At 44.4% G+C, this 21,828-nt stretch overlaps 1 protein-coding gene and 1 pseudogene across 1 annotated transcript; one reads left to right on the top strand and one right to left on the bottom strand.

Annotated features, from left to right (window-relative positions):
• Window positions 1–439: 439 nt before the first annotated feature.
• LOC139235567 (zinc finger protein 239-like) lies at window positions 440–4,879 on the top strand (the record flags this gene model as incomplete). Its single annotated transcript, XM_070866616.1, has 2 exons — window positions 440–894; window positions 4,702–4,879. Coding segments are annotated over 2 exons (633 nt in total), but the record flags the coding sequence as incomplete, so codon positions are not given.
• A 4,608-nt stretch (window positions 4,880–9,487) lies between these two features.
• LOC139235387 (zinc finger protein 551-like) lies at window positions 9,488–10,462 on the bottom strand (annotated as a pseudogene).
• Window positions 10,463–21,828: the final 11,366 nt, after the last annotated feature.

Here is a 21,828-nt window from a genome sequence, read left to right as displayed (position 1 = left end):
GGAGTGGAGATGGAGGAGAAGCTGCTGGGTTTCAACCCCAGTAATTCTGGGCCCAGTGGGACCAACAATTCCCCATGTGGGGCTCTCAATGGAGGTGGGTTCTCTTTCCTGAGGGACATTAATGAACCAGTTAGGTTTTACCACAAACTGGCAGCTTCCGTGGCTACTATTTCTAGTGCTGGTGCCAGAAATTACCAAGTTCATTAAGCTCAATTTCTCAAAGTGCCTTTGTGTTTGTGTGGGTTATCTCTCATCCACCCTTTTCATGAATGAAATTCACTTTACAGGGTATTAAAAGTGGAGGATTTATCGACCGGAGGCTCAAACATCACATTAACATCTGACGAAGTCACTCGATTCATCGGGAATGGAATATCATCCAGCAGCTATGGATGCAAAAAGCACTGTTCATTGTGGGGAGAAAGTGTACACATGCTCTGCGTGTGGACAAGGCTTCAGCCGATCATCCAAACTGGAGAGACACAAGCGCAGTCACACTGGGGAGAAACTGTGTAAATGTGGGGACTGTGGGAAACGTTTCAACTACCCGTCCCAGCTGGAAACACACCAGCGAGTTCACACTGGGGAGAGGCCGTTCACCTGCTCTGAGTGTCAGGAGGGATTCACTCAGTCAGCCAACCTGCTGATACATCAGCGAATTCACACTGGGGAGAAGCCGTTCACCTGTTCCGTGTGTGGGAAGGGATTCATTCAGTCATCCGTCCTGCTGACACACCAGCGAATTCACACTGGGGAGAGGCCGTTCAGCTGCTCTGAGTGTGGGAAGGGATTCAATGAGTCATCCAACCTGTTGGCACACCAGAGAATTCACACCGGGGAGAGGCCATTCACCTGCTCTGAGTGTGGGAAGGGATTCACTCAGTCATCCCACCTGTTGAGGCACCAGCGAGTTCACAAATGATTATAGGGGTTGGATTATGCTGTTATTGCTGCTGTTAATCACAACCCGACTGAACCATGTTCATTCTGACAGTTGGGGTTTGTTTCCGCTGATGAAAACTCCTGTAATATTCGGGATATAGACAAATAAATTCATTTTGCTTTCAACACATTGCTGCAGGCTTTTCTCTTTCCCACCCGAGTGTTTAGCATCACCTGGCTGGAGCTCAGAGAGGACAATCTGGGGGGAGGATCATATGGGTGAAGAACTTCAGCATGGACACAGTCCTTCAGGGTCATACTGAGATGGGAAAATGGCACTTTGTTCTTTCTCATCTCTCTTCACTGACAGCAACCCGTGCGGGTTAATCTTGACAGTGTAAGGTGCGGATGATATCCACCCAAGGGTTCTAAAAGAGATAGGATGGGAGCTCTGCCAGCCTCTTGCTCATATCGCCAACAGATCAGTAGATTCATGGGTTGTTCCCTGAGATTGGAAGGTAGCACATGTAGTTCCCATTTTTCAATTGTGCACAAGCCAGAGCTCGGAAACTGAAGGCCCATCAACGTTACCTTGATCACTGGGAAGGTGCTTGAAGGGATCCAGAGAGATGCTGTTTTCCATCATGGGGAAAGTGAAGGGGCCATTAGAGATACTGAACATGGATTCCGGAAAACAAGGTCACGTCTTACAAACTAGCTTGAGTCTGTAAAGAAGTTGTTAGGTTGGTGGATGGGGGAATCTGGTTGACATTGTCTACCTCAAGGTGTCAAACTCATTTTCTAGGGTGGGCCTGATCCAATATCCTGGCACTTGGCATGGGACACATTCAGCAAAAGCTATTAAAATAGGAATAATTGAAGATAAACTACATCGGAATTTACATTTAGATTTTATTTACTGCCGCTGCTCCCAATCCCTGGCACCACTTAGCTTGAGCATTCATGAATTAACCCTGCTCAAACCATAAGCACAAGGGTAACGGTGCATGGTTCTGCCTGTGACCACAAGGCTGTGTCACTGCCACACACAGATACCGTTTCCTTGCTTCACATCTCCATACAAACACCATCTCTTCACACATCACCTTGCTACACAATTGCAGCAGACATGAGCAAGGCCCTGAGGCTTATTACAATACATATTTCATTGCAGCAAAGGTTACACTGGGAGAAATGATCAGTTATTTTCCATTACAGGCAAAATTCCGGACAAACCAGCAGCACATTGGCACCTGAACAGTGTTTCATTGGCCTACAGGCTTTTCTTAAATAGATTTTCTGCCTGGATATAAACTTAACCAGCTTTGCAGGCGTGATGCCCTATTCACACATTGAAGGTGAGAGAGATGTTGTGGGGCACACGCTAAGTCCAGCAGCTGAAAGTGATTGACAGACTGGGTTTTGTGTTTAGTGATCCCGGGCGTGTTACCAATACCAGCAAAGATGAAGCCCATGGAATAAAAGGGACAGTGGATACTGTCTCACTGTGAGCGAGTCAGAATGAGAAGCTTTAACAACAGCCGATGTTTCACAAAGGGAGACCTCTCCAGACGAAAGGACATTGGTGGCGTTTAATGCGCTGTTTGTGTCACTGGGTGACAGGAGGCTATTTGTGACAGAAGGAAAGCTGGTCACAGCAAACAAACAGTTTACCGGCCTGTCCAGGGCCCAATCTGACCTCCACCTTCTCTCTCTCACTATTGATGGACACTGCTGCAGTAATTGCTCCTCTGACCTTTCCTCTCTTGTCCCTCCTACATCCCTAATACACGGCCCGACACAATCTCCCTCCCCCTACATCCTCACTGTGCTGGAATCCACACCAGCCTCCCCATCTGTTCCTTGTTCTCTCCCTGGATCCTGAAACTACAGAACTCACTGATCCCTCCTGAAGTCTCCAAGCTCCAAAACTGAAGCTTGGTGGCCCTCAGTCTCCACTCCTTGATTTACCTCCCCTTCTCTCCTCCTCTTTCCCCCTTGGTTGTGTTCCACACTCTGGGCCTTGGGCCTTCCCCGGGAACTCAGTATGAACAGGGGGATGTGTGTTGAGACAGAATGTCCCAGCTCTCCACCTTGAAAGGGACAAGGAGAGGACCAGCTGGGCTGAATGGCTCTGCTTTATGACATCACTGCAGTGCCGAGCAACCACCCTCCCTGAGCACTGCTCATTATGGGCTGGGTTGAGCTCAGTGCTGTTACAGGAAGGGAAACAGGAGCAGGATTCGAGCCATGTGGAGCCCAGGATCAATGGGGAGAGGTACAGGATCAATTTATACCTTATTGAGTGAGAAATGTCAGTGTCCCGGACACTCCCTGTCCCTCAGTATCTGTGTCAGGGAGCGACCGATGGGTTCACTGTGTATCTGACCTGTGTTGTGCCTGACTGGAGAGTGTTTGATGCTGACATGGGCTGCTCAGCTCGAAGAACACAACATTTAACTCAAAGATGATCAGATAAACCCATCAGTTTCTCCCCTGGACACAGGTCCTGAAGGACAGGGAGTGTCTCTATTAATTTGGCTGGTGTCCTTGATCAAATTTAAATTCCTCATCTCTTTTTAAACATTCGTTCATGGGATGTGGGTGTCGCCTCTCACCTCTCATTCTTCTAAACGTTGGAGAATATAGGCCTGGTCTACTCAATCTCTCATAGGACAATCCGCCCATCCCAGGAATCAGTCTGGTGAATCTTCATTGCACTCCCTCTATAGGAAGTTTATCTTTCCTTAAAAGCACCTGAAGGTAACAATGATGTAATTTACTGTGTTCTGTAAGCATGTGCTATTTTGTTTTATTTTTTCTGCACTGTATTGTATTTAGTTCATAAAATATTAATCTAAATTAAATTGGAGTTATTGAAATTAACTAAGCTATGTTTTATTCAAGGTCAATAATGATAGCTTTACGAATGATTTCTGCTGTTTTAACGAATTTTTAATTCCGAAGGAAGTTTTGAAGTTCCAAACTTAAAAAAAAGAACCAAGTGTTGATTTAAAACAAACTTCTGTTTGTTCACTTGAGTAGTAACGAATTCAATCTTGTTTATAATCAATTTACAAGTGGAGTATAGTCACAGATGGAGCACGTGTAACCAGGCACGAGTATCTCCACGCTAACAAACAAAGGAAAAAGCTTACATTTATAGACTGTTTTCTTATCAAACTGGAGCCGGCATTGCCCAATATGGTAGTCTCGGCTACTGCAGAGACCAGAGACACAAGTTTACATCAGCAACACATTTAGAAGCATTGCGGCCTGGCTACGGTGATTATAAACCACCAGTTCTTGACTTTTCTTATCCAAACAATATTTCTAATCAATTCTGTTATGAATATCGAAGCCTGGTTTGTCGCAAAACACCAGCTGTTGCTCAGTGAAATCTGTCTCTCTCTCCCTAATAATACGAAACACATGTTTTCCTCTATCGAATGAATGAAACATAAACCCTTTTCAGAAGCTGAATTAACCAGGGTCCACATGTCAACCTATCCCACAGGTTTTTTTTATGGGTTACATTACCTGTTGATAACGTGTTTTATATCTTTCTTTGTCTTTACTAATCCTGGTTTCCTCTCAGCGTCCTTCCCTTTCCTTATATTTTCATTGTCCCTTATTGACTTCCTTACAGCATAATGCAATGACCAGAATCCCTGAAGCTATTATACGTGCTATCACCAATCCCAGCTGGAACAATCTAACTCGATCCGACTTTCCACCATTCCTGATTGGCAAGTCTCGGGATTGCCTGTTCTGTCTCTCTATTCCTCTATATGATTTGCACTGTGTGTTAATTCGCAGAATTATGAGCTTTAAAGCCAGAAACAGGGAGCATATAGTGTTCTATGTGTGGAATGACGCAACTGGCTTCATCCTCCAGAGGCAGTCTTGTCTGCAGATAAGTTGCGTTGTGATGATGTACCAGAACCAACGTTTAGCACCGATGCATGTGTTCCTCGGTGGATTCAAGCTAAAGTGATGTTCTAGTATGGGGCATCGGGTTGAACCCACAGTCATATACGTGACAGTAGTAGTCACACAATACTGTCCTTTTCCTTTATACACGGTATTAGTTTGGCCTTCGCCCCATTTATTTATTTCAATCTGGCATTCTGGAGATTCTTTGTCGAAGGTGAACCCACAAGCTGGAACATCTACAAACCCATGTTGTCCCTTTCAGAGTACAACACTGCATATCTGGTGCTATCCAAGTTCCTCCCTTCTTAATCAGATATCTTGGATATTCCTCATACTGTTTATGGATCGGACCTAACTCGGTCTTCCACCCTTGCAAACGATTCTACCCTATACACCGTCCAAGGTTTCATTTCATTTCCATTTTTCATTAGCAAAGGCAAGATCAATCCCACTGGTCTAAGATCTTCACTTCTTTCTCCTTCCCTCAGGGCCAAAATCCCCATTCCTATTGGCTGCATCACATCGAAGCCTATGACTTGGTTCCCCACACCATTTTCTCAGTTGTTCTTCATGAATAAACAAAGGGATTTGATTACTCTCTCTTGTGCAGTCCCTTCTGTACCACATTCATCATAAATGTCACAGAGGCTACACACAATACCACCAGTGAGCCACATCATGTTCCCATTCACTTTCTATATCTATTTTGTTTACGCCTGTTAACATTACTGTGGCTCCTATTCTGAGCTATCCTGTCAGCTCTCACTTTCCTTGTGATTTAAACTGATTCTCCTTGTGTTCCTCATCTTCCTCATCCCTTGGATCCTATTTTCTATTCTTTCCTAACATATCCTTTTACAAATTCTCTTCCCATTTTGTCTATTAATTGTGAATATCTCCCTTCACATAATCTAGTTGATAGATTCAAGCTCATGTTTAAAACTTTTGATTTCAATTAACAATTTAAAAACACACATTGTCATATAATACATTTCCTGATTCAGTTACTTCGAGTCCATTAAAATGTGGGCTCTTTTACTGGATCGGACAGGTAGAGTTCTTTTTGTGAGGTGGGATGTCATTTTATTTAAGTCCCACATATGATGATCACTATCAGTGTTTGTACTTGGCAAACCAATAGTTAACATTACTGATCAACATACAACATTTCTTACTTTAAAATAACCTGCCGTCATTATCTTTTAAGTTTGTATTGAAGTATTTTATAATGGTCTTGAATTACTTATTGTCCTGATGTGATACTAACTCTTTAAGTGAACACTATTAATTTAGTGTTTGGGGTCAGGGTGTGTCCCAACCCACCTGGTTCAGGGGAGTCTTCCTGGTCTCCCAATCTTCCCAAGGAGCAGGCTTTAGGGTTCTTTCTCTATTACCACCAAAATTATGCTTTTGAGGGTCTCTTCTCGGTTTATCAAGGATTCCAAAACTAACCCTTTTGAGGTCCTCTGCTTCCTCCTGGAGATCGCCTCTCACTTGGATCCATGTTTTGTTATGGAGCCTGAGAGGTCTGGCCTCCTTATCGCCCACCTTCAGCTTGTAGCTGATCTGTACACAGCCATGGCCACCTTGTCCAGACACAGACAGGCTGACTTTTTTTGTTTTTAGCCTCTCTTCAAGCTTTCTTTGTTCAGTACTTAGTGGAGGCCTTGAAACTGATGACCATTCTAGCTGTAAGGAAATCCTAATTAGATCAGCATTTTCGCCACTATAAATTCTAATGCCTCTGACATGTAGCAGTGTGTTTAACTCTATCCTGATTATTTCAAAGTCGGTTTCTCTTTGGAGAATGTGTCACGGCCTCGATGGTTTAAAAAGTTGTCTCACTCTCCTGAGCCACATTAGCCATTTCATGTTGTGCTGTTGTCGATAACTGAGCATGCCTGAGACTCGTTCACACACACACGCAGCGGTATCCCAGTATCATGCCACACGTGACATCTGATCCAAGCCATTTGAGGTGATCTTATCAAAAGATCGTGGGGTGTCTGAAGATCTTTGCTCATCTCCCTCTGCACGGTCCCGATGTCTCGGGTAATGGCCAGGCGATCAAATTCAGTTTTCTTATTGTTCAGTGTAGGCAATGACACAAACATCTCAGAGAGAAATCTTAGCAATTTCCTACACTTCCCTGACTTTAACAAGAATTTACATTAACACCAGATTGTACCCAGGTGATTTATGACAATTCGCCCAGGAACAATGAGTGAAGAAACATTTCTATTTGGAGGTGTAACTTTCCTGTTTTCCTCTTATATCCTCACTCATTTCCTCTCATTACATTTTATACAGTGTTCACCATTTCATTCATGAGCCCGGAGGAACTTTACTGTCTGATACAATATTATCATACTGTCTTTAAACATCGATCAAACATTCCCACTTGCTCCAAGTTTTGACCCAGTTTCTTTGTTTAATTTTATTTAACCAAACCTCTTCTTGGAACTTTTATTCTCCAAAATATGCCAGAGAGCAATTCAGTCTCCAAGAGGAAGGATGTTAGTTACCTTTAGCATAACAGTCACCCCGAAAAACTTATTTCTGAATACAGTTTGGACAGAACCAGAGAGACGGGACTTTTTCAAAAATAAAACATAATTATCTCAATTTTCAGTAAATTTTCCTTCCCATGGGTTTGACCAGCGATGCTTAGCAATATATATATGTATCTAAAATCAGTTTTAATTTCACAAACAAATTATGCCCAGACTTTGTCATTTTACAAAGAAGACAAAAGTAACAATTGCGTTTGTTTGCAAGTCATTTATCTTCCCCTTCGAGCAGTGTGACTTGGACAGTAGGATAACATCGGTATACGACACAGAAACAGGCCATTCGGCCCAACCAGTCCATGCCGGTGTTTATGCTCCACTCGAGCCTCCTCCCTTCTTTCCTCATCTAACTATATCCACATAACCCTCGATTCCCTTCTCCCTCATATGTTTCTCTAGCCTCCCCTTAAATGCATCGATACTATTCGCTTCAACCACTCCCTGTGGCAGCGAGTTCCACATTCTCACCACTCTCTGGGTAGAGGTTTCTTCTGAATTCCCCATTTGATTTCTTGGTGACTATCTTATGTTGATGGCCTCTAATTATGCTGGTCCCCACAAGTGGAAACACTGTGTCTACTCTATCAAAACTTTTCATCATTTTAGAGATATTATGTCACCCCTCAGCCTTCTTTTTTCAAGAGAAAAGAGACCTGGCCTGTCCATCCTTTCCCGATAGGTATCCGCTCGCCTTTCTGGTATAATCCTTGTAAATCTTCTCTGCACCCTCTCCAGTGCCTCCATACCCTTTTTATAATATGGTGACCAGAATTGCACACACAAAGTCTAACCAAGGTTCGATACAAGTTTAGCATAACTTCACCACTTTTCCATTCGATAACAATTCAATTCTAAAACAATCGATTCCAATAATTTAACTCAATACTTTAAATTCTTAAGTCCAACTTTGTCAGCATGCTGCGACATTCGATGTCTGCAGATAACTGGAGATAATTTTGTTTTAACTGCTGGATCTTTTGCTATGCCATCAACCTCTTATCCAACTGGAACTGAGACACAAGTCTGCATTTTCTTCAACATACATCAACAATGTTAGAAGCACGTAAAACACTGGTCTTCCTGTGGCAAGCACAAACCACTAGTCTCTGAACTTTTCTTATTCTAACATAATATTTCTAATCTAAACATTCTATGATGAAAATATCCATGGCCAGTTGGTTGCAAACACCAACTGTTGCTCAGTGAAATCTTTCTCTAATGATAACAACCACATTTTCCCCGATATGGAATGAACTAAACATGAACACCTTTCAGAAGCTGAATTAACCGAGTTCCCTATACCAACACCCCTCACATCTTCCTTTCACTTCAACTGAAAGGAAAACACCAGATTGCATCAGTTGGAATTTGAAAGATATTTACAACAGATGCTCGATATTCTTAGAGTTAGCTTTGTTCTATATTCTGTCTACTCGAGGAGTTTGATAACAGACTTTCTCCTGTGAATGTAGAGCTTGAATATTGGGCCGGGATGTATTTACTTGTTCATCTTGTTGACTCGAAATCGTTGCCAATTATTTGACGTGACCTGTATTTTCTTAAATACATTTCCTGAATGGATTCAAATTTAAATTGAACCCAGGTTTGCAGGCGTGATGCTCCATTCACACATCGAAGGTGAGAGAGATGCTGTGGGGCACACGCTAAGTCCAGTATCTGAAAGTGATTCACAGACTGGGTTTAGTGTTTAGTGATCCCGGGTGTGTTACCGACACCTTCCCTCAATAACAAGGCTAGGAGAGGCACTCGGGAAGGTAAGGGGAACTTGAACTAGTCCACGAGAGTAACCAAGGGTATGAGAACTGAAATAATCCAGAGTTAGAAAGGAGAAAAGACCCCAAAATGGTGCAGTCAGTAACAGGACATCAATTAGTCTTCTCTTATCTTGGAACATTAAATACCGACACACTCTGTTATTGAAACATCAAAATATTATATTCCAGCCCAGTTATAGGGTTATTATCATCAGAAACAAACTTCAACTGTCGGAATGGACACGATTCAGTCAGGATGTGATTAACAGCAGCAATGATAGCAGAATCCAACCACTGCAGTCACTTGTGAACTTGCTGGTGTCTCAGCAGGTGGGATGACCGAGTGAATCCCTTCCCACACTCAGAGCAGGAGAATGGCCTCTCCCCAGTGTGAGCTCGCTTGTGCCTCAGCAGGCTGGATGACACAGTGAATCCCTTCCCACACTCAGAGCAGGTGAATGGCCTCTCCCCAGTGTGAACTCGCTGGTGTGTCAGCAGGCGGGATGACACGATGAATCCTTTCCCACACTCCGATCAGGTGAACGGCCTCTCCCCAGTGTGAACTCGCTGGTGTGTCAGCAGGTGGGATGGCCAAGTGAATCCCTTCCCACACTCTGAACAGATGTACAGCCTCTCCCCAGTGTGAACCCGCTGGTATGTCAGCAGACTGGATGACTGAGTGAATCGCTTCCCACACTCAGAGCAGGCGAACGGCCTCTCCCCAGTGTGAACTCGCTGGTGTGCTAGCAGGTCGGATGACTGCGTGAATCCTTTCCCACATTCAGAGCAGGTGAACGGCCTCTCTCCAGTGTGAACAAGCTGGTGTTTCACCAGGCTGGATGACTGAGTGAATTGCTTCCCACACTCTGAGCAGGTGAATGGCCTCTCTCCTGTGTGAACTCGGTGGTGTTTCTGCAGGGTGGATGACCAAGTGAATCCCTTCCCACACTTTGAGCAGGTGAATGGCTTCTCCCCGGTGTGAACTCGCTGGTGTTTCAGCAGGTAGGATGACTGAATGAATCGCTTCCCACACACGGGGCAGGTGAACGGCCTCTCCCCAGTGTGCACTCGCTGGTGTGCCACCAGATCGGATGACTGAGTGAATCCTTTCCCACATTCAGAGCAGGTGAACGGCCTCTCCCCAGTGTGAACAAGCTGGTGTTTCACCAGGCTGGATGACTGAGTGAATGGCTTCCCACACACGGGGCAGGTGAACGGCCTCTCCCCAGTGTGAATGTGTTGATGAATTTCCAGCGCAGATGGGTAGCTGAATCCCTTCCCACAGTCCCCACATTTCCACGGTTTCTCCGTGGTGCGGGTGTGCTTCCGTCTCTCCAGGTTGGATGATCAGTTGACGCCTCCTCCACACACAACACGTTTACAGTTTTCCCCCGCTGTGAATGGTTCGAGGGTTTTTCAGGCTGTGTAACTGGTTAAAGCTCTTTCCACAATCAGTGCACTGAAACACTCTCACTCGGGTGTGTGTGTCTCTGCTTTTTCAGTCACACTGATGTTTGTAATCTTTCCCCACAGACAGAATAAACAAACATTTCTCCTTCCACATTCAAAGGCCGATGATATTCAAGTTCTGATGCATCGAATGACTCTATCTGATCACGACGTGACGTTTAGTTTGAGTTTCCCTTCTTCAAATCCTCCCCTTCTAACACCCTGCAAAAGGAGTTTACAAAAGTCATCACTGTAAGTACAGGATTGATATTCAGAAGAGACAATTCTAGTTTCTATGGAACATTCTTTCCTTCTGCTGTGTGGTTTTAAGTATTGTCTTAAAAATATAATAAAGAGGGAGAAGATAGACTGAGAGTAAACTGGCAAGAAATATAAATACAGTCAGAGCTTCTACAGATATATAAAAAGGAAGAGATAGCTAAAATAAACGTTGGTCCCTGAGAGGATTAAACAGGGAAATGGCAGAGACTTTAAACAAATATTTTGTGTGGTCTTCTCGGTGGAAGACACTTAAAAACATTCCAATAATAATAGATAATCAAGGGGTCACAGGGAGCGAGGAACTTAAAACAATCACTATCACTGGAGAAAAAGGACGAGACAAACTACTGGGACTAAAGGTGGACGTCCCCTGGACCTAATGGCCTGCATCCTGGGGTCTTAAAAGTGTCTGCAGAGAAACATAGAAACACAGAAACATAGAAAATAGGTGCAGGAGTAGGCTATTCGGCCCTTCTAGCCTGCGCCGCCATTCAATGAGTTCATGGCTGAACATTCAACTTCAGTACCCCATTCCTGCTTTCTCGCCATAGCCGTTGATCCCCCTAGTAGTAAGGACCTCATCTAACTCCTTTTTGAATATATTTAGTGAATTGGCCTCATCAACTTTCTGTGGTAGAAAATTCCACAGGTTCACCACTCTCTGGGTGAAGAAGTTCCTCCGCATATCGGTCCTAAATGGCTTACCCCTTATCCTTAGACTGTGACCTCTGGTTCTGGACTTCCCCAACATTGGGAACATTCTTCCTGCATCTAACCTTTCCAACCCCGTCAGAATTTTAAATGTTTCTATGAGGTCCCCTCTCATTCTTCTGAACTCCAGTGAATACAAGCCCAGTTGATCCAGTCTTTCTTGATAGGTCAGTCCCGCCATCCCGGGAATCAGTCTGGTGAACCTTCGCTGCACTCCCTCAATAGCAAGAATGTCCTTCCTCAGGTTAGGAGACCAAAACTGTACACAATACTCCAGGAGTGGCCTCACCAGTGCCCTGTACAACTGTAGCAACACCTCCCTGCCCCTGTACTCAAATCCCCTTGCTATGAAGGCCAACATGCCATTTGCTTTCTTAACCGCCTGCTGCACCTGCATGCCAACCTTCAATGACTGATGTACCATGACACCCAGGTCTCTTTGCACCTCCCCTTTTCCTAATCTGTCACCATTCAGATAATAGTCTGTCTCTCTGTTTTTACCACCAAAGTGGATAACCTCACATTTATCCACATTATACTTCATCTGCCATGCATTTGCCCACTCACCTAACCTATCCAAGTCGCTCTGCAGCCTCACAGCATCCTCCTCGCAGCTCACACTGCCACCCAACTTAGTGTCATCCGCAAATTTGGAGATACTACATTTAATCCCCTCATCTAAATCATTAATGTACAGTGTAAACAGCTGGGGCCCCAGCACAGAACCTTGCGGTACCCCACTAGTCACTGCCTGCCATTCTGAAAAGTACCCATTTACTCCTACTCTTTGCTTCCTGTCTGACAACCAGTTCTCAATCCATGTCAGTACACTACCCCCAATCCCATGTGCTCTAACTTTGCACATCAATCTCTTGTGTGGGACCTTGTCGAACGCCTTCTGAAAGTCCAAATATACCACATCAACTGGTTCTCCCTTATCCACTCTACTGGAAACATCCTCAAAAAATTCCAGAAGATTTGTCAAGCATGATTTCCCTTTCACAAATCCATGCTGACTTGGACCTATCATGTCACCTCTTTCCAAATGCACTGCTATGACATCCCTAATAATTGATTACATAATTTTACCCACTACCGATATCAGGCTGATATAATTCCCTGTTTTCTCTCTCCCTCCTTTTTTAAAAAGTGGGGTTACATTGGCTACCCTCCACTCCATAGGAACTGATCCAGAGTCAATGGAATGTTGGAAAATGACTGTCAACGCATCCACTATTTCCAAGGCCACCTCCTTAAGTACTCTGGGATGCAGTCCATCAGGCCCTGGGGATTTATCGACCTTCAATCCCATCAATTTCCCCAACACAATTTCCCGGCTCATAAGGATTTCCCTTAGTTCCTCCTCCTTACTAGACCCCCCGACCCCTTTTATAACCGGAAGGTTGTTCGTGTCCTCCTTCGTGAATACCGAACCAAAGTACTTGTTCAATTGGTCCGCCATTTATTTGTTCCCCGTTATGATTTCCCCTGATTCTGACTGCAGAGGACCTACATTTGTCTTTACTAACCTTTTTCTCTTTACATATCTATAGAAACTTTTGAAATCCGTCTTAATGTTCCCTGCAAGCTTCTTCTCATACTCCATTTTCCCTGCCCTAATCAAACCCTTTGTCCTCCTCTGCTGAGTTCTAAATTTCTCCCAGTCCCCAGGTTCGCTGCTATTTCTGGCCAATTTGTATGCCACTTCCTTGGCTTTAATACTATCCCTTATTTCCCTTGATAGCCGCGGTTGAGCCACCTTCCCTTTTTTATTTTTATGCCAGACAGGAATGTACAATTGTTGTAGTTCATCCATGCGGTCTCTAAATGTCTGCCATTGCCCATCCACAGTCAACCCCTTAAGTATCATTCGCCAATCCATCCCAGCCAATTCACGCCTCGTACCTTCAAAGTTAGCCTTCTTTAAGTTCTGGACCATGGTCTCTGAATTAACTGTTTCATTCTCCATCCCAATGCAGAATTCCACCATATTATGGTCACTCTTCCCCAAGGGGCCTCGCACAACGAGATTGCTAATTAATCCTCTCTCATTACATAACACCCAGTCTAAGATGGCCTCCCCCCTAGTTGGTTCCTCGACATATTGGTCTAAAAAACCATCCCTTATGCACTCCAGAAAATCCTCCTCCACCGTATTGCTTCCAGTTTGGTTAGCCCAATCTATGTGCATATTAAAGTCACCCATTATAACTGCTGCACCTTTATTGCACGCACCCCTAATTTCCTGTTTGATGCCCTCCCCAACATCACTACTACTGTTTGGAGGTCTGTACACAACTCCGACTAACGTTTTTTGCCCCTTGGTGTTCTGCAGCTCTACCCATATAGATTCCACATCATCCAAGCTAATGTCCTTCCTAACTATTGCCTTAATCTCCTCCTTAACCAGCAATGCTACCCCACCTCCTTTTCCTTTTATTCTATCCTTCCTGAATATTGAATACCCCTGGATGTTGAGTTCCCAGCCCTGATCATCCTGGAGCCACGTCTCCGTAATCCCAATCACATCATATTTGTTAACAGCCGAGATTTTTGTGTTCATGTCTCTGGAGTGCGACATCAACCCACAACCTTGTGACCCAGAGGCAAGTATGTTACCCACTGAGTCACAGCTGACACAAATACTGACATAGTTAGAGCAGGTTAGCTCAGTTGGAGATGTGAGATGATGCATTTATCAATGCTTAGATATTTTGTCTATTCCTCAAAATCAGTAACATTTTGGAACGTTCAGGTCAAGGTTCACAGATTAACAATAAGAAATAGGAGCAGGAGTAGGCCATTGGATCCCTCGAGCCTGCTCTGACATTCAATAAAATCATGGCTGATGTGATCTTGACCTCAAGCCCACTTTCCTGCCTGCTCCCCATAACTCTTGACTCCCCTATATTTCAAAAATCTGTCTATCTCCCCTTTAAATATATTGACTGACTCAGTCTCCACAGCTCTCTGGGGGAGAGAATTCCAAAGATTCACGACCCTCAGAAGAAATTCCTCCGCATCTCCGTTTTAAATGGGCGACCCCTTATTCTGAAACTATGCACCCTAGTTCTAGATTCCTCCACGAGGGGAAACATCCTCTCTGCATCTACCCTGTCAAGCCCCCTCAGAATCTTACACGTTTCAATAAGATCACCTCTCATTCTTTGAAACTGCAATGAGTACAGGCCCAACCTGCTCAAGCTTACTTCACAAGATAACCCCTTCATCTCAGGAATCAACCTCGTGAGCCTTCTCTGAATTGCTTCCAATGCAAGTATATCCCTCCTTAAATAAGGAGACCAAAACTGTACGCAGAACTCCAGGTGTGGTCTCACGAACACCCTGTACATTTGCAGCAAGACTTCTCTACTTTTATACTCCATTCCCCTTCAATAAAGGCCAACATTCCATTTACCTTCCTGATCACTTGCTGTACCTGCATGCCAACTTTTTGTGTTTCATGCACAAGGACCCCCAGATCCCTCTGTACCGCAGCATTTTATAGTCTCCATTTAAATAATAATTTGCTTTTTTATTCTTCCAACCAAAGTGCATAACCTCACATTTTCTCACATTATACTCCATCTTCCAAATTTTTGCCCACTCACTGAGCCTGTCCATAACCCTTTGCAGATTCTTTGTGTCCTCCTCACAACTTGCTTTCCCACCTATCTTTGTATCAGCAGCATATTTGGCTGCAGTGCACTCCGTCCCTTCATTCAAGTCATTAATATGGATTGTAAATAGTTGAGGCCCCAGCACTGATCCCTGTGGCACCCCACTAGTTATAGTTTGCCAACCTGAAAATGACCCATTTATCCCGACTCTCTGTTTTCTCTTAGTTAGCCAATCCTACATCTATGCTAATATATTACCCCCAACCCTGTGAGTTCTTGTATTGTGCAGTAACCTTTTATCTGGCACCTTATCAAATGCCTTCTGGAAATCCAAATACACAACTGCTACTGGTTCCTCTTCATCCATCCTGTTCGTTACATCCTTAAAGAACTCGAGCAAGTTTGTCAAACGTGATTTCCGTTTCATCAAACCATGCCGTCTCTGCTTGACTATTATGATTTTCTAAATGTCCTGCTACTATTTCTTTAATAATGGCCTCCAGCATTTTCACAATGATAGATGTTAGGCTAACTGCTCTATAGTTTCCTGCTTTCTCTCTCCCTCCCTCCCTTGTTGAATAGAGGTGTTGCATTTGAGGTTATCCAAAACACTGGGACCTTGCCAGAATCCAGGGAATTTTGGTAGATTACTACCAATCCATCCACAGTAGTAGTGATGTTGGGGAGGGCATCAAACATGAAATTAGGGGTGCGTGCAATAAAGGTGCAGCAGTTATAATGGGTGACTTTAATATGCACATAGATTGGGCTAACCAAACTGGAAGCAATACGGTGGAGGAGGATTTCCTGGAGTGCATAAGGGATGGTTTTTTAGACCAATATGTCGAGGAACCAACTAGGGGGGAGGCCATCTTAGACTGGGTGTTATGTAATGAGAGAGGATTAATTAGCAATCTCGTTGTGCGAGGCCCCTTGGGGAAGAGTGACCATAATATGGTGGAATTCTGCATTGGGATGGAGAATGAAACAGTTAATTCAGAGACCATGGTCCAGAACATAAAGAAGGCTAACTTTGAAGGTATGAGGCGTGAATTGGCTGGGATGGATTGGCGAATGATACTTAAGGGGTTGACTGTGGATGGGCAATGGCAGACATTTAGAGACCGCATGGATGAACTACAACAATTGTACATTCCTGTCTGGCATAAAAATAAAAAAGGGAAGGTGGCTCAACCGTGGCTATCAAGGGAAATCAGGGATAGTATTAAAGCCAAGGAAGTGGCATACAAATTGGTCAGAAATAGCAGCGAACTGGGAGAAATTTAGAACTCAGCAGAGGAGGACAAAGGGTTTGATTAGGGCAGGGAAAATGGAGTATGAGAAGACGCTTGCAGGGAACATTAAGACGGATTGCAAAAGTTTCTATAGATATGTAAAGAGAAAAAGGTTAGTAAAGACAAATGTAGGTCCTCTGCAGTCAGAATCAGGGGAAGTCATAACGGGGAACAAAGAAATGGCGGACCAATTGAACAAGTACTTTGGTTCGGTATTCACGAAGGAGGACACGAACAACCTTCCGGTTATAAAAGGGGTCGGGGGGTTTAGTAAGGAGGAGGAACTGAGGGAAATCCTTATGAGCCGGGAAATTGTGTTGGGGAAATTGATGGGATTGAAGGCCGATAAATCCCCAGGGCCTGATGGACTGCATCCAGAGTACTTAAGGAGGTGTCCTTGGAAATAGTGGATGCGTTGACAGTCATTTTCCAACATTCCATTGACTCTGGATCAGTTCCTATGGAGTGGAGGGTAGCCAATGTAACCCCACTTTTTAAAAAAGGAGGGAGAGAGAAAACAGGGAATTATAGACCGGTCAGCCTGACATCGGTAGTGGGTAAAATGATGGAATCAATTATTAAGGATGTCATAGCAGTGCATTTGGAAAGAGGTGACATGATAGGTCCAAGTCAGCATGGATTTGTGAAAGGGAAATCAAGCTTGACAAATCTTCTGGAATTTTTTGAGGATGTTTCCAGTAGAGTGGATAAGGGAGAACCAGTTGATGTGGGATATTTGGACTTTCAGAAGGCGTTCGACAAGGTCCCACACAAGAGATTGGTGTGCAAAGTTAGAGCACATGGGATTGGGGGTAGTGTACTGACATGGATTGAGAACTGGTTGTCAGACAGGAAGCAAAGAGTAGGAGTAAATGGGTACTTTTCAGAATGGCAGGCAGTGACTAGCGGGGTACCGCAAGGTTCTGTGCTGGGGCCCCAGCTGTTTACACTGTACATTAATGATTTAGATGAGGGGATTAAATGTAGTATCTCCAAATTTGCGGATGACACTAAGTTGGGTGGCAGTGTGAGCTGCGAGGAGGATGCTGTGAGGCTGCAGAGCGACTTGGATAGGTAAGGTGAGTGGGCAAATGCATGACAGATGAAGTATAATGTGGATAAATGTGAGGTTATCCACTTTGGTGGTAAAAACAGAGAGACAGACTATTATCTGAATGGTGACAGATTAGGAAAAGGGGAGGTGCAAAGAGACCTGGGTGTCATGGTACATCAGTCATTGAAGGTTGGCATGCAGGCGCAGCAGGCGGTTAAGAAAGCAAATGACATGTTGGCCTTCATAGCAAGGGGATTTGAGTACAGGGGCAGGGAGGTGTTGCTACAGTTGTACAGGGCATTGGTGAGGCCACACCTGGAGTATTGTGTACAGTTTTGGTCTCCTAACCTGAGGAAGGACATTCTTGCTATTGAGGGAGTGCAGCGAAGGTTCACCAGACTGATTCCCGGGATGGCGGGACTGACCTATCAAGAAAGACTGGATCAACTGGGCTTGTATTCACTGGAGTTCAGAAGAATGAGAGGGGACCTCATAGAAACATATAAAATTCTGACGGGGTTAGACAGGTTAGATGGAGGAAGAATGTTCCCAATGTTGGGGAAGTCCAGAACCAGAGCTCACAGTCTAAGGATAAGGGGTAAGCCATTTAGGACCGAGTTGCGGAGGAACTTCTTCACCCAGAGGGTGGTGAACCTGTGGAATTCTCTACCACAGAAAGTTGTTGAGGCCAATTCACTAAATATATTCAAAAAGGAGTTAGATGAGGTCCTTACTACTAGGGGGATCAAGGGGTATGGCGAGAAAGCAGGAATGGGGTACTGAAGTTGAATGTTCAGCCATGAACTCATTGAATGGCGGTGCAGGCTAGAAGGGCCGAATGCCCTACTCCTGCACCTATTTTCTATGTTTCTATGTTTCTATGATGCTCCAGTGCAGTGCTGAGGGACTGCTGTACTGTCGGAGGTGCTGTCTTTTGGATAAGATGTTAAACCGAGGCCCCGTCTGCTCCCATTGCACTATTTCAAGCAGAACAGGGGAGTTACCCCCGATGTCCTGCCCAATATTTTTCCTTATCAGTGAAGCAGATTATCTGGTCATTATCACATTTTAAATTGCTTGCTGCGTTTCCTAAATTATGATAGTGACTACACTTCAAAAAGAACTGAATTGACTGTAAAGCACTTTGGGGCATCTGGTGGTGGTGAAAGGTGCGAAATAAATGCAAGTCTTTTTATTTTCTATGTGTCTTTTATTACTCTACCTTCTCCCATTGTGCCTCCTTTTGTCTGCTGTCACTTCCCCACCTCCTCTTCCCCACCCAACTTTACAGTTCATGTCTTGTGTACATGGTCTCTCTCTCTCTCTCTCTCTCTCTCTCTCTCCTTTCCCTCACTCTATCGCTCACTATAAGCTGTCCATCCGCCATATCTCCCAGTCCTAATCAAATGCTCTCCCTGACCCATCACCATTTCTCCTTCCTTTATAGACAACAACAACTTTCATTTATATAGCGCCTTTAAGAACATAAGAGTTATGAGCAGGAGTAGGCCATACGGCCCCTCGAGCCTGCTCCACCATTCAATAACATCATGGCTGATCATCAACCTCAACTCCACTTTCCCGCCCGATCTCCAAATCCCTCCATTCCCCAAACACCAAAAATGTATCTATCTCAGCCTTGATATAACTCTGTAAAATGGCCCCTGGTGCTTCACAGGAGCATTATCAGATAGAATTTGACACTGAGGGTCAAAGTGGCACATTTTAAAAAGGGTTAAAAAGGAAAAGAGTGGCTCAAGTAAATGTTGGTCCCCTGGAGGATGAGACTGGGGAATTAATAATGGAGAACAGGGAAATGGCAGAGACGTTGAACAAATATTTTGTATCGGTCTTCACGGTAGAAGACACTAAAAACATCCCAATAGTGGATAATCAAGGGGCTATAGGTAGGGAGGAACTTAATACAATCACTATCAGTAATGAAGTGGTACTAGGTAAAATAATGGGACTAAAGGCGGACAAGTCCCCTGGACCTGATGCCTTACATCCCAGGGTCTGAAGAGAAATGGCTGCAGAGATAGTAGATGCATTGTTTGTAATCTCGCAAAATTCCCTGGAATCTGGGGCGGTCCCAGCAGATTGGAAAACCACAAATGTAACGCCCCTATTTAAAAAAGGAGGCAGACAAAAAGCAGAAAACTATAGACCAGTTACCCGAACATCTGTCGTTGAGAAAATGCTGGAGTCCATTATTAAGGAAGCAGTAATGGGACATTTGGAAAAGCATGATTCAATCAAGCAGAGTCAGCATGGTTTTATGAAAGGGAAATCAGGTTTGACAAATTCACTGGAGTACTTTGAGGATGTAACGGGCAGGATGGATAAGGGGGAACCAGTGGATGTGGTGTATTTGGATTTCCAGAAGGCATTCGATAAGGTGCCACATAAGAGGTTACTGCACAAGATAAAAGCTCACTGGGCTGGGGGTAATATATTAGCATGGATAGAGGATTGGCTAACTAACAGAAAACACAGTCAGGGTAAATGGGTCTTTTTCCAGTTGGCAAACAGTGACTAGTGGGGTGCCACAGGGATCGGTGCTGGGTCCTCAACTATTTACAATCCATATTAATGATTTGGATGAAGGGACAGAGTGTAATGTAACCAAGTTTGCTGATGATACAAAGATGGGTGGGAAAGCAAATTGTGAGGAGGACACAAAAAATCTGCAAAGGCTCAGTGAGTGAGCAAAAATTTGGCAGATGGAGTATAATGTGGGAAACTGTGAGATTATCCAATTTTGGCTGAAATAATAGAAAAGCAAATTATAATTTAAATGAAGAAAAATTGCAAAGTGCTGCAGTACAGAGAGACCTGGGGGTCCTTGTGCATGGAACACAAAAAGTTTGTATGTTGGTACAGCAAGTAATCAGGAAGGCAAATGGAATGTTGGCCTTTATTGCTAGGGGAATAGAGTATAAAAGCAGAGAAGTCCTGCTACACCTGTACAGGTATTGGCGAGACCACACCTGGAGTACTGCGTACAGTTTTAGTCTCCTTATTTAAGGAGAGATATCCTTGCATTGGAGGCTGTCAGAGAAGGTTCACTCGGTTGATTCCAGATATGAGGAGGTTGTCTTATGAAGATCGGTTGAATAGATTGGGCCTATACTCATTGGAGTTCAGAAGAATGAGAGGTGATCTTATTGAAACATACAAGATAATGAGGGCGCTCGATAAGGTGGATTCAGAGAGGATATCTGCACTCATAGGGGAAACTAAAACTGGAGGACATAGTCTTAGAATAAGGGGCCGCCCAATTAGCACTGAGATGAGGAGAAATTTCTTCTTTCAGAGGGTTGTAAATCTGTGAAATTCTCTGCCCCAGAGAGCTGTGGAGGCTGGGTCATTGAATATATTTAAGGTGGAGATAGACAGATTTTTGAACAATAAGGGAGTAAAGGGTTATGGGGAGCGGGCAGGGAAGTGGAGCTGAGTCCATGATCAGTTCAGCCAAAATCTTATGGAAAGGCGGAGCAGGCTCGAGGGGCCAAATGGCCTAATCCTGCTCCTATTTCTTACGTTCTTAGGGTGTTAAAGGAGAGGGAGGGAATTTTGGAGCTTAGGGCCTAGGCAGCTGAAAGCATGGCCAGCAATGGTGGTGTGATTAAAACCAGGAATGTGCAGGAGGCCAGAAATCCTGGAGGGTTGTAGGGCTGGAGGGAGTTACAGAGATAGGGAGGGGCGAGGGCACGGAGGGATTTGAAAACAAGGATGAGAATTTTAAAATTGAGCCTTCGTGCCCAGTCACCATTTCTCCTTCCTTTACAGACGCTCCCTGACCACTCTCCATTTCTCCTTCCTTTACAGACGCTCCCTGACCACTCTCCATTTCTCCTTCCTTTACAGACGCTCCCTGACCACTCTCCATTTCTCCTTCCTTTACAGACGCTCCCTGACCACTCTCCATTTCTCCTTCCTTTACAGACGCTCCCTGACCACTCTCCATTTCTCCTTCCTTTACAGACGCTCCCTGACCACTCTCCATTTCTCCTTCCTTGACAGACGCTCCCTGACCACTCTCCATTGCTCCTTCCTATACAGACACTCCCTGACTACTCCCCATTTCTCCTTCCTTTACAGACGCTCCCTGACCACTCTCCATTTCTCCTTCCTTTACAGACGCTCCCTGACCACTCTCCATTTCTCCTTCCTTGACAGACGCTCCCTGACCACTCTACATTTCTCCTTCCTTTACAGACGCTCCCTGACCACTCACCATTTCTCCTTCCT

Source organism: Pristiophorus japonicus, chromosome 23, assembly GCF_044704955.1.
Source record: "Pristiophorus japonicus isolate sPriJap1 chromosome 23, sPriJap1.hap1, whole genome shotgun sequence".
NCBI lineage: Eukaryota > Metazoa > Chordata > Chondrichthyes > Pristiophoridae > Pristiophorus > Pristiophorus japonicus.
Note: the sequence above shows the minus strand (reverse complement) of the source record. Positions and strands in the feature narration are given on the sequence as shown.